This window comes from Helicoverpa armigera, chromosome 12 (genome assembly GCF_030705265.1).
Source record: "Helicoverpa armigera isolate CAAS_96S chromosome 12, ASM3070526v1, whole genome shotgun sequence".
NCBI classification, from domain to species: Eukaryota; Metazoa; Arthropoda; class Insecta; order Lepidoptera; family Noctuidae; genus Helicoverpa; species Helicoverpa armigera.
In genome coordinates, this window is record NC_087131.1 from 11,484,528 (window position 1) to 11,498,229 (window position 13,702).

At 34.6% G+C, this 13,702-nt stretch overlaps 2 protein-coding genes across 3 annotated transcripts in view; one reads left to right on the forward strand and one right to left on the reverse strand.

Annotated features, from left to right (window-relative positions):
* LOC110374324 (centaurin-gamma-1A) overlaps positions 1-6,476 on the reverse strand; it is a 235,305-nt gene extending 228,829 nt beyond the window's left edge. Inside the window, exon 1 of the mRNA XM_064037111.1 lies at positions 6,001-6,476. Coding sequence (XP_063893181.1) covers positions 6,001-6,196 — 196 coding nt within the window. The 5' untranslated portion in view covers positions 6,197-6,476. The remainder of the gene's footprint in view (positions 1-6,000) is intronic.
* A 3,639-nt stretch (positions 6,477-10,115) lies between these two features.
* LOC110374328 (angiotensin-converting enzyme) overlaps positions 10,116-13,702 on the forward strand; it is a 35,407-nt gene continuing 31,820 nt past the window's right edge. The window contains exon 1 of one of the 2 annotated variants that reach the window (XM_064037230.1): positions 10,116-10,261. In XM_064037230.1, coding sequence (XP_063893300.1) covers positions 10,247-10,261 — 15 coding nt within the window. In that variant the 5' untranslated portion in view covers positions 10,116-10,246. The remainder of the gene's footprint in view (positions 10,262-13,702) is intronic. The other variant, XM_064037229.1, reaches the window with a different exon arrangement.

The following is a 13,702-nucleotide window of genomic DNA, read 5'->3' on the forward strand; positions in this document are numbered from 1 at the left end:
ATGAGGTTGCGAATAAATAGACGTCTTATCTGGGAGCGCTGCAGTGACCTATTTTAGTGAGTTGCCCCTTAGTTATAAGAGCACAGAATAAGCAACTGATTCATTTCAGATTTCTCCCAGTCCCAGGTGAGCAAATAGCTTCATTTATTTTATATTGTTGAGCGCTGATTGCATTTTCTGACCTACATTTCGCCAGTTGCATTGCCCGAGCTGCTCAATTGTAGCACTTGATGAAGGAAATGGCTAAGGACCAAATACACACTAGCTAGGAAATAAAACTCTAAAAGAAAGCTAGTCTCGGGCTGAAGTCCGCAACGTGTATTGGAATGAAAATTGTAAGAGGCTTATTTTTAGCGAAAATTGCGACGTCACGTCGTTGAATAAAGACATTAATTCCTTTCACAAAATAGAATCTAAAGATCTGATCCAAAAATACATCTGAGAAGATTAGAGAATCTCGTCTGTGCTTCAACATTCACTAACAAAAGAACTCAAGTCGTTCAATGGCCCAAGTTAATTCCAGAAAAACAGTCATTACAATAAATTCTAATTACTTCTTCTGGAGTCTGAACAATTATGCTTTCAACTGTCTTAGCCTGACAACCGGATAGTTGTTTTACTTTCATTTCATAATTAACATAAAATGTTCAGTATTTAATAACAAAAAGGGTACTGTAATTAGTTTCCTGTTTCTGCTACCTCGGACAAGCATCCAACGTATTTCAAGTTATCTTGTTTCATATTTGTAATACTTGGCGTATCTCCGTGCTATGCGAGATATTAAACTATGTAAAATAATAACTGGATTCCTTTGATTACTGCACAGTTCTGACCTTAATTTGCTTTAGAATATCTCGTGAATGCATTTTGTAAATGTAGGGCAACGATTGCGTAGAGGATGCTTAAGTTTGCATAATGTGGAAAGACGTAGAAGGAAAACGGACCCTGGCAGGGGGCCAGGGTAGCTTACGAAGATCAAGTATTAGTGGGACGGAAGTGATGGACAGCATTTAGTCTTCAACAACATGAACAAGCTTGAATAAAATGGTATAATGTATTTTGAAAATTGAAAATGTATGACCAGTTAGGAAATGTCCGTCAATGATGCTCCCAATACTATTTATACGCCCATTAAAAATAATGTAGAGAAATCGAAAACCAGTTCGCTCTACAGATAAATCATATCATATGACCTTAAAATAATTTCCAATGACCTCATTAATCACATCAAACATGAAATGATACACAAATAAGGGAATAAATCACGAAACGTCATACTAATTGCTCCCCATATTGATTTCAAATCACCACTTCTAAATATAACCAGTCAGTAAACAGGTCGTAAATAAACCTATCTACCAGAGTTACTGTTATCAGCTAATGATATTTAATAGCTAAACTATCAGTCTTCGCATTTCTAATTAACTTTCTGGAGTAATCTCTCTGAAGCTATTACCTATTACACAGATAGAATTTCTTGTGTAGCAATATGCTGTATTACCTTTTTTGGTATTTGTTTCTTGTTGTGTATGTTTTCTTCGATTTCTTGTTACGATTTTCGCCAGCATGCGGGATTAATTATCTATGGGAACAAATATAATGACCACCATAAAATGCTTTGATACCCTTAGTTTTGCAACCAGAAAAATCTACTGAACACCAGAAAAATAAAGTCTAAAAATGTAATAGTACCAGCTATTTTAGTCACGACTTCACTTTAAATTGTATTCGACCACCAAATTTAGTAAATGATCACCAACTCTTGACGACCAAATTAATGTATTATTTTTGCCTAAATAAGTCACTGTGATTGCCATAAAATGTAGGCTTATTATCAAATAAAGTATTATGATGCCATATTAAGTTATGTGTCCGGCTTGCAATGCATGCGTGAGTGTCAGTATGACGAGTGACAGGGGAAAATGGAAGAAAATGACATATTGCGCCGACCCCAAGTAAAATTGGGAACAGGGCAGGAGAAAGAAGAAGAAGAATGAAATTATATATATATATATATTTTTTTTTATGTGTATTATGTTTATGTATTGTGTAGTTTTACTACATATATATGTTTAGTATATTGTTATTTTATATATGTATGTATATTTTTTTTCTTTAGTTATTAATGTTTGTTGTGCACTTTTTTGAATCTACCCTACCACTATCGAATCTCTCTATGGCTTTAAGGTTGGCTGTAAGAGAACCCAATTCTGGGTTAAGCTCGCCATTGTACATAAACTGTCTGTATTATTTTTATATATTTGTTGTTAAGTGTGCAATAAAGTATAAATAAAGAATGTGTTTCTCAATACACTCCCTCGAAAACACACTCTTATCGCACTGTTTAGAGGCATGCAATAGACAATTTTCCACCCTACTGCAGGAAAAGGGTCCCCATAATGTTATTACATTTATTGTATCAGGCCGAACTTATTTTTTTGGAGTCAGTTTACTTAAACAGGATAGCAAGATGTAAGAACTTTGATTATCATTTTATATTAAAACGCTGGTATAATTTTGATGATCATTCACTACTTTTGGTGATCATTTACTACTTTTGGGATAACAATGATTTATTTGGACTCATTTTGCTTAAATAGGATAGCAGAATGTAAAAACTTTGGTTATCATTTTACTTTAAAATGGTGGTTTAATTTTGGTGATCATTTACTATTTTTGGCTTGCGCATGATTTATTTTGGAGTAATTTCACTTAAATGGGATAGCAAAGTGTTAAAACTTTGGTTATCATTTTACATTAAAATGCGAGTTTCATTTTGGTGATCATTTACTATTTTTGTCTGCTATTTGTTACTATTTCTGGTGATCAGTTAAACATAAGCCATTATCTATCTGAGGCTTTTGCAGTTGTTTTGAGTCGCCATAGCATAGCGAAGACTCTCTGCACTTCAGAAAATAGTACTTAGTTACATAAATAATTTAAGGCGCTTACTGAAGATTAGGTATGAGTTTATTATCTGTAAAATAAGGAGTGCTTGGGTCTTGAAAATAATTATTTTCTTGAAGTTACAAACAAGAAAGTATGAGAGCATAGGTATTACCTTCATTTACATTTAGGTTTGTGACTAATTACTGGGAAGATACAATATCGAAATCAATTTTCCTTTCGAAGTTTCTTCTCCTTTATCTTTCAATGTGTGAGCATCTCGCGAAAAATATTTTTTCTAAGATACCTATGTTCCTACTTACTTAATACTTGAATGTGTCCAGAATCAGTTACTGATCTGATACTGATCAGTTATTTTTTAAAGAGAACGCCATAAGTAATGTAGAGTAAGCTCTAAGAACTTTACCCTATTTGTGTCATATTTGTAAAAAAAATCTGTAGCAAGGGACTTCCCAGGACGAGATTTTACACAAAGAGATTTACTACAACCACACAGGTTGTAATAGTATTATTTGCTAGACATAAAGACGCCGTTATTCATCCTCAAGGAATAATACCGTTGAATTCCTTTGCTCAGTTTTGCTACACGAAAAGAATGGATAGCAACTATTTTTCCGGGAACCAAGTGAGAAAAAAACAACACTTTCTTAGTACTTTCCTACTAATGAATTATACAACTAAGTGTACTTCTAACAATAGCTATTTATTGACGTTAATAATACCTACTCCAATGTTTACTAACCTAAGCTAGTAGTAAAATGATAATTCTATTATTATGAATAGGGTTGCCACCCGTACTTTATTATAAAGTATTGTACTTTATTTCAAGTAGGTAATTGTAGGGTAAATATGCCAAATGTCGGCCTCCCCCCAAACTTCGGCCGTTTGTACATTTTCAGCTTGCATTAATTCAAAAGGTAATTAAGTGTTAGTTTTGCTCCTCGAATTGCAACCTTGGTTTATACTCTATACGTACAAATCGTTACTATCCGATTCTGTCACATACTCTTCTCATACTGAGCGTCAGTTGCGATTGCGCCGTTGAAACATCAAATTCGCACGTAAAGTAGCTTACTCGAAGTGAATACTCACATTTTGGGGATTGATATTAGAACGATAAAACATTTATTTATTTTTGTTTTAAGCTTGATTATCACTAATAGGTTATTTTTACTATATTTTAAGATAGTTTTTTCAGCGTTTTGCGTATATTTTTCAAGGAAAAATAGGAGGCCGCCATTAGGACAACAGTTTTGACTTAAAACCGGAGTCTCGGCCGTGGCCGACTTAAAGCAAATGCAGTCTATTTTATAAATTCCTATTGTACTAATTCCGTTGGCTTAACAAGAGAATTTGCAAAGCTTATAGGAAAATAGATCTATTTTACGTTTAATAGCCAAATAACGGCCGGGGTTATATTAGTTGAATCTCGAGAAATAAAGTACAAGAAATAGGGGCCGACATTAGAATCGTAAATAATCGTAATGTCGACCAGCCTCGCACTCAAGCGCCACTATACAGGCTGATGAAAAAATACTTTCTCAAAATTTCATTTTCTCAAAATGAAATAATTTATTTATTATAATTCATTATATCGTAAAGGAGTTAAGTTTAAATGTAGGAGTTGACAGTTTTGTAGGCATGTTTATGGTAGCTTTATAGTTTGGGACTTGCTATCTATTAAACCGTTCTTATTAGCTTAAAAAATATAAATGGTTGGTCGTGAAAACGACTTTTTTTGTTTAGGGGAAACAAAAAAATATTTTACTATAAATTAAACAAATACGATTACAAATGTATACTTAGTATTATATTATAATTCTGCTAAAATAAATCATGTTGATAATATTTGTCACTGCCTTAATTTAAAACAGCCTGTACCCGGCCGACATTTGGAAAAAACGCGACCGACCTTGAGCCGTGAATGGCCGACTTTAGGGTTTTTCTGTTCTCGACGCATCTAAGCCTTATTACTTTTTTCTTTTCGTAGAAATATCAATCTTATGCCTATAAACACGACATAGATTAATCAAACTATCCAAAACCGCATCAGAAACTATCTTTCGTTGGAAACTGACGGTGCTATAGCGAACCGCAATCAGAAAATCGCTAAGGGGGCCGACATTTGGCGTATTTACCCTACTTTATACTTTATGAAAATAATAAAGTACACGAAAATACTCTTTTTTAATAGTCTACAATGACAGTGTTATTGTCATTGTCACAATTGTTCAGTAGAGATACTCATTTGGTAAAAATCGCAAAAAGCAATAAAAAATATGTTTTTAAACGAAATAATAAATAAAAATAAATTGTACTTTTTTTTTATTCTGTGTACTTTTTTTTTCTTACCTATTATTACCAATGCACTTTATCTGCCAAAAAAAAAAGGTGGCAACCCTAATTATGAACTACAATAGGTACCTAGGTACCGGTTTTATGACAACAATGGCTAATAAAGAACTTAACCTGCAAACCTTGACTTTGGCACGAACGTCTCGTTTCACAGCAAGAGGAAATCCGCCATATAAAAACTGGTTGTTATCAACTAAGGATGTCGTAAAAAGAGGAGAAAGTATCGACATTCTTATAGTGTACTTACGAACTTACTATACCTACAGTAACTTCACATGTATTGTTTTCGGATTGTTATCAAGCCGCGTATTTAATAGGCGTTCGGAATGTTTGTGTCCATCTTGCAATGTTACCGGTCACCGGTATCTATTGTTCAACGGGTTTGGTCTTCAAAATGCCTGTTAAATAACACAGGTAGCAACATCAGACAGGTTAACAGCATTCGGTGTCAAAATCAACCTTTATTTTGAATTTTTGATACATTTTATTTAGATCGTCATTTGTTTTGGAGTCACGCACAAAACGGCAGCCGGATTCCTAATTCAAATTCGTTACACAATGAATGGAATAAATGAGACGCGAATAAATTCTGGTTAAAGGTGGTAAGCACACTCGTACTGATCGTAAATACACAAGCTGCGCATTATTAGGTTATCCAGCGTGATTTATCTAAGTATAAACAACTTGGACGCCCGTGGTAAACGCACGATAACATGTAAACAATGAACCAGTACTAACCTTCTATAGCCACGACGTGGTCCCTTATCTGCTGGGCCAGCAATGGATCAGGTACCAACTCCACAAGGTCGTAAAGAGCGTAGATGGAAGGATGCACGCTTTCAAATCTTTGTATCTCCTGTCTTATGGACAGCGACGTGTTCAGGCAAGCCTGGGTATGCTGCCGGCTACACATCGTGCTTCTGTAGCTCAGCATTGGGCCGGTAAACTTTGACAATCACAACACTACACTGGACGATGCATTCTACCAACGCTTGGTGAGCGACCCGTCGCTCATCGCGTACAAAAAACTTTACCAAAAATCACTATTTCGTATACAAACGTGCATTCAACAAGCGCAGTACACAATAAACACTTTACACTGTGATTGTATTGGTTATGATTGTGATGTAAATAAAGTAAACAACCAATCAACGCGTGTTGTAATGACAGCGGCGCGAGTCAACCACCCCGGCGGCGGCCATTACCGAACTGTGTGTGGCGTTTTGTTTCGCGTGTGGCCGACCGACCGAAGGGGAGAATTGTCAAAATACAAGCATGCTGTGCTACAGCGCCATCTATGATTGAATAGCAGAAACGCTTAACCAATGTACAGACATTACATATAACGAGTTCGACGAAACAAGTCTAGATGGCGCTTACATCTAAATTGAAAGTTTTACGCTTTTTTTTGTGAAGTGAATATGATTTTTGAATACAAATAATATAATTAGATGAAAATACATAAAAAATAATTATGTTCACGTTAACGTACGTAAATGGTTTAATAATTCATTATTTTTCAGGTCTGGATAGTTAGAGACTTGAGAGCATAACGAAAACAAATTGATGGAAAATAATGTTCGCGTTGCGTGATTAAAGTAATCTTGTGACTTCGTCAATATTTCCAGACACCTATTGCAATGACTTTAAACTTTAAATTCTTCTATGATTAGTAGATAATAACCTACCCAATAGGTATCTCAATAAAGATGAAAAACGGTTTTTTCTATCCGTTATATTTTGAGGATTTTTTATTTATGCAGTGGAGAGAGAAGACTTACTTACCTACGACTCAATAGGTACTCGAAGTCTTTCCCTTGAAAATACTTCGTTTAAATTCAAAATAATCAATACCGAACCACACAGTTTCCACATATCAATACTTAATTAATTCTTGCGAATTTGGACTGGTCCACCTTTACTCTCAATTTAGGTATTCATAAAAAAACAATAAATATGAACAACTTAAATTGAAATGTAGTTTTTTTTTAAACATACCTATAGGTAAGGTCTCGGTGTCTGCGTTACACTAAAATTTTATCAGACAGGGCTTACCGGATGCGCTTCTTCTACCATGCTTCTTTTACTTACAAGACAACTGTTCCATTGTGAAAATTAAAAAAAACTTAGTTACCTACAGGTTCGTAAATATCTATTAGTTCTTGTCAATCTTTATAGGTACTTGTTCGGAACACCTCGCGGGAAGCTGCGCAAAAGCCAGCGTATGGAGGAGGTGAGCAAGGAGTACGTACGGGCTACATGCGCGTATTTGTGCTCCGAAATTAGTTACAAGCCGTCATCTAGTTTGGTGACATGTTTACTTAATGTCAATGGTTTTTACCGATTTGTTTTTTTTTGTTTTATATCTACATATATTTTTTTATTTTCATAAAAGATGGCAATGAAATAGCCCGCATAAGTTGTAGTCACTCTAAATCGAGTCTAAATTTTCCTTATGTCACCTCATCGATGCGTTATTGTTTCGCCTTTCCTTATTTTACCACATATTACCTTAATTTACCACATAACTATCATAGAGAATCTTCACGTGTCTTGGTAGCAACCCGTGTTGCAACGGGTCCGTGGGTGGGTAGTCATGTACGTTTTTTTGAGTTTCACCGTTTCCTGAAGCCACGCCGTCTCTTCCACGACGCGATGTTGAACCTCAAAATTTTCGCCTTTTTTTTGGAAATAGAATATCTTCATCTCAAAATTATGATAGTCAGACAGACCTTTACGGACTGAAACCATAGACCCACTCTGTACCTTCTGAAGGAATTTTCCCTTACCGAACACTCCAGACATTTGCTTCACATAGTTAAAACAACAAACAATTACGCATATATAAATTACATAATATCAGTAAGAACGTTCTTCTTCTTGTTTGTAAACTGATTATATTCAAGCCTCAAGGTTTAACTGCATTAAGTTACCGCACAGCTATCTCGTTTAAATTCAGTCAAATATTATAAATAATTGTAACTGTGGCTGCTCCACATCCGGTCTTCAGTCAATCATAAATAACTAGCGAGTTTGTTTTTGATTTTGAAAAGTGCAAATAATGTAGATTCTAGTAACTGGTATCTGCAAAACAGCACCAGCTAAATCATCATCATCCTCTGTTTATCATTTTCCTTACTATGTTATGGTCGGCTCCCAGTCTAACTGGATGCAGCTGAGTACCAGTGTTTTACATGTGACTACTGCCTATCTTATCTCCTCCAGTTACAGAGCAACCTGATACGTCATAGTAAAATTGTTTGTCAGACTTTGTGGCTTTAAACTATCCTTAACGACGACCAAAGATGTTTAAATGACAGCCGGGAGCCACTTTAAAGTGCCTTCCGAAACACGGTGGAACTCGTCATGTCAAGATGGTCACCTATCCACAGACCGACCGGGCAAAGTCCTGCCTTCTAATCGACTATCGACCGATCCTTGCAGCTATTACCTAAGTTGCCTAGTGACCAAACAATTTATTAAAACGACTATTTTTTTAAATACTTATGATATTAATATTCTGTAACTAATACTTACAAAACCTTTTGACATGAAATTGACAAGGCCACGAAAAAGAAAACAGCTCCGTCGAATAATTTTTCCAGCTCGTCTTGTTTATTTTATAAGGTAAGACCCTATACTAAACTAAACAGTAAACACACTTCAATCAAGTTGTTATGAAAAAGTTTTATCATGGAAAAAAAAATAAAGTTAGGACTAGCTCCCGTCAGCGGGTTTACCTTGGTCTATGGTCTCGCGAACTATTTGGCGTACCGGGACCAAAAGCCTATAATAATTTTTCGCCTTCCTTAGATATAGACATGTATAAGTTATATTCACTGGCAAGAAAGCATCTAGTCCAGGTATGAATAAAATGTTGGTGTAGGAGTACATAACCTACTATTTATCCGGGTGAGGAAAGTATCTAGGTACTGTGTTTACCCGGGTGGGTAAAACCGCGGGAATAAGCCAGTGAAACATAAAGAAGTTACCCCGACCCTGACCGAGTTTTATTTTATGAAGTTCTCCCGTTTTCATCACCGGGTATTACTTGAAAAACCTTGAAAATAACAAATTTTACCGATATTGTTATTATGAAAGTAGCTAGTAGTTTAACTTTAGAGAACTTTTTAACTGACTGAGAAATTTTTTAGGGAGAGATGAGGCGTTATGAATGGTTTTAGTTACCAAGGTTTCCAAAATAATTATGTAGTCCATAAAATTTTGTTTGTAGGTAATAAATGTCTTCATTTAAGGAAAGTAGAGGTTGCGAGACGAAAGAACCTTCCTTCGAAAGAACCTTAGGTATAGTGGATTTATAAATTAGCAATAAAATCCTCGTGGCTATAAAATCATCATGCATGTAGCAACAATTTTAATACCGTCATCATCCAGTTGTCATCCCGCGCATATAAAATTAAATGGAGGGAAATAGGTTGGAATATAATGCGTGTGGGCGATGAACTACATCGTCATTATGAAATAAGTAGTGCAATTACGAACAGGAGTCTACTTTCAAGTCTAGAAAATTCAGAAATTACGCTTTCGATCTGAGAATACGAAATAAAAAGGTTTTAAGCGTGTTTTGAACGTGGTAACACTGGTTGATTAAGTCTCTGATCTGATCGGAGTGTTTCCAAATTCAAAATTGTACCGGTCCTAATTTAAATCTATCAAACCAGCCAGTATCAATTCAAATGTCTCGCTCAACCGAATTCGTTCCATAATCAAATATCAATCACGGTGCGTATTGAAAGCAGACGTTATGTCGAAATATGTTATTTTCTAAATAACAAAACGGCATGTTTATTTGTATTTCCCAACGTTACACTAACATTGTTATATATTTTTTTAATTTCATGACACTTATTGGGACTTTCGTTCTCAATCAGACAACAGTGACAATCGGTCTGTCGTGTAGAGCGGTCGTTCCGCTCGCGGGGTATAGTGCTGTGATACATATGTAATTTCTTAACGAGTCGTCATGTCCAAACTCAAGGTAATATTGATAGTAATTGTGCGAACTACGAAAAAAAAACTTAATGATAGTAACCTTGGAATATTATCTCGGGTTGATGCATTTTTAATCTTAGTTTAAAGTTAATCGAATTGTTTCAGTTTGCTTTGATTATGTGTGACAGTTTTGTTTCACGGTCAGGATCTAGCTTCCTTCACAAATGTGTTGACACTCGTGGTTGTTTTGAACGATTCAGAGATCATTTTCAGGAATCTCTGGTAACTTGATCGCACTGTTTTTGGTTTGGTTTGTAACTGAAAGGTAAATTAGGACTAAGTTTTATTTTATTTTCATTTACTATCGTAAATTTTAAGTAAAAATACGTTGTAATGTCATGTTTAGTTCTTATCAAACGGCTTTTTTGACAAAACGTGTAAGGCTTGTTTCTGTTGTTTTCCTATACATAATACAGGTTTTTGATATCGCTTATTTTGTGGAAACAAAAGTCGTTAGTTATTATTAGTAATGTATGCGAGTATCGAGAACATCTTTATTTAAATGTGAATATAATAAAATTATGTTAATGCGACTTGCAAATGCCTACATAAATTAGCAAATTTATACATACTGTTAAGACATATTTTAGATTTTTTATAAAAAGTAACTTCATAGAAATCTAAAATATCTTTTGACTCTACAAAAAAACCTAGTAATGATATTATTAAACATTTAAAGTAATTTACAAAAAATAAATAATAATAATGTAATCATGAAGTATGACGCACTCCTAGATATTTAAATCACCGTTTAGGCGCTTGACCACCGTTTACCATGATTATTCAGTCAGGTCGACTGAAAAATCACCTGGGTAGTTTTCATATTCAGCAGACAATTTCGACAGACAAAATAACCGAACGAAAATGAATTTATATTATGCGTAACTGCTGCATTAACCCGTTATTTGCTGGAGCGCAGATTTACGAGAGACACAATTGATTTTCTATTGTTTTATAATTAGTGACATATAAGCAGTTAAGTAGCTAGACAAACGATTAAGGCCTAGGTTCACGGACAGCATAAACGGCCGTCGTTTTTAAATCAATTTTTTAATTTGAAAATTCAACGCGACATTTATTTATGTTGTAGGTGAACTGGGTCCTTGGTGTTATATTTTTTAACACAAACTTTCTTTAAACATTATGATCGACTCGTGTGGCTGTTACTTAACCAGCTCCTTTGACAGTAACGAGGATAATAAAAAAATATTTCCCGGATTTCCTTTAACAAGACAACACACTTTTTGCGGCATAAACCTTGCGGTTACAGTTGGCAAGACAATAGAAAAATCTGTCAGTTCTTGACGACAATAAAATAATGTAAAGGATAATTGAAGCATATAAAATTATCACCAGGTAATTGCAACGATCATTTTGTAGAAATATTGAAAGGGAAAACTTTTTGAAAACACCAAGTGAGATTCCTCTTGAGGTTTACTATTAACTTCCTTATCTATTACATACTTACTGGTAGTTAGAAGCCAGAAAGTCTGACAATCAGTCTTACCAAGGATTACGAGGGTATCCGGGCTGAGGAGGTCTGATACTGCTTGTTCATGGCATTCGGTAACCGATGGAAGCCGATTGGAAGCCGACCCCAACATAGGGGTTGGGAAAAGACTAGACTAATGATGATATTATAAGTAATATAGGTAAAAATATCTTTGCTGTTCTTCGTAATACACAATAAACAACAAAAACTGCATACTAAATTACAGCCCTGATATCTTTGAACTCAGTTATAAAGCCACTGAAAACCGCGAACAAAGCTAGTGAACTTATAAGTACTTATAATTCTGAAGGCTATTCATCGACAAGTACCGTGAAATCCGTCCCGTTTGTCTTAAGCTTTGAACGTCAAAGTTGCTATTGAAAATAAACTTTCCTTGAACCAGCATCGGCTTTCGCGTTGTTATAAGTTTTACGAAGTTTAGAAGCAAAGGGTGAATAATCTGAGATATAATTATGACTGAAGTGAAGTTGTTTTTTTAATTTATTCTTTTTAAAAGATCTACAGGACTTCGTGTTTTTGCTTTGATCTACTTACCTATACTAATATTGTGAAGTGGTAAAGTTTGTTATGTTGTGGTGGGTAATTTCTGGATGTGCATACATGTAGTGAACCTATTGTCAAAATTATTTTACCAATACAAACCTACGTTACTTGTGAGTACCACAGGTCATATTTTGTTCTGGAACGAAAGTGTTTCCCCTAGCACGCAGTTGAAACCGATGGAAAACAGTAGGTAAATAATAATGATGGTTTGTTGGCAAATATTAACGGTATTTTGCAAATTAACACTTACCTGAAGACTGATATTCAACCCTCAAGCCTTAGGGCAAACTAAGTCGTTTTACCCTGATTTAGATGCATTATTTTCTTTATAGCTTGTCCCATATTAGTCCTAATAGAAAATTGATTATTTATCAGTTGTAACTCACCCACTGCAGCCATACTTACGATTGCGTGATAATTGGTAGGGTCAAAGGCGACCATATTATAAAGGTCCTATTGGACCCAATTATAAGTCTTTATTGTTACGTTCCGTCCTTATTATATTTTCTTTTCATATCTAGTAATAACAGTTGTATGTAAAGTTACGATCACTGGTATTCAAATCTGGAGCTTTAAGTATGTAACTCTCTGTTGCAGGTATCTAGGTAAATCTTTTCTTCTATGTAAAGTATTATTGTTATAGTTTAAGGAATATTGGAGTTTTGAGAAAAAAGTTCTCAATAAGTATTTGTAGAAATGTCTGCTTAAGTTACACAAAAATAAGACCATTCTTTCAGAATGACTTTTTTATTATGAAAAAAAACATTTCAGCACATTTTATAAGGCTTAGTTATCTGCAGCTACACTGTTTGACATTACATAGTGTATGTGTTTAGTAAATAAATACCTTACGAATAACTGAATATGTAAACAATTTCGTTACACGTGTCACAAATGTCTTTTACTGTTAACATTTAATTTAAACTCTGACCTGTAATTAAAGAAATTAATTAGTATTTTTGAATCGCCGTTTCACCCGAGTCATGTGTGATCTATGCGCGGAATAGATTCCGGACGGAAAGACTTCGTAGATGTTTTTTTTCTTAATCGGACCTTTTTGTTATATTATTACAAAACAACTTTATGACCTACTTTTAATAGTATCCATTTATGTTTATAAAAACCATTTATTTACATAACAAAATTACATAATAAAGCTTAGTTGGATAAAAAAAAGCCATTAATGAGGTCACCGCCCTTCGTACCACATTTCAGTTTTCTGATTCTTAATCTTACACGCAAACGGGCTAAACGTTCAGTTATAATTGAATCAATAACTAACCTTAATTACTAAGCATTCCATATTATTTTTATTCCGATTATAAAATACTAGCTATTCCAGCGGTTTCACCCGCGTCCTGGGCAAACCAT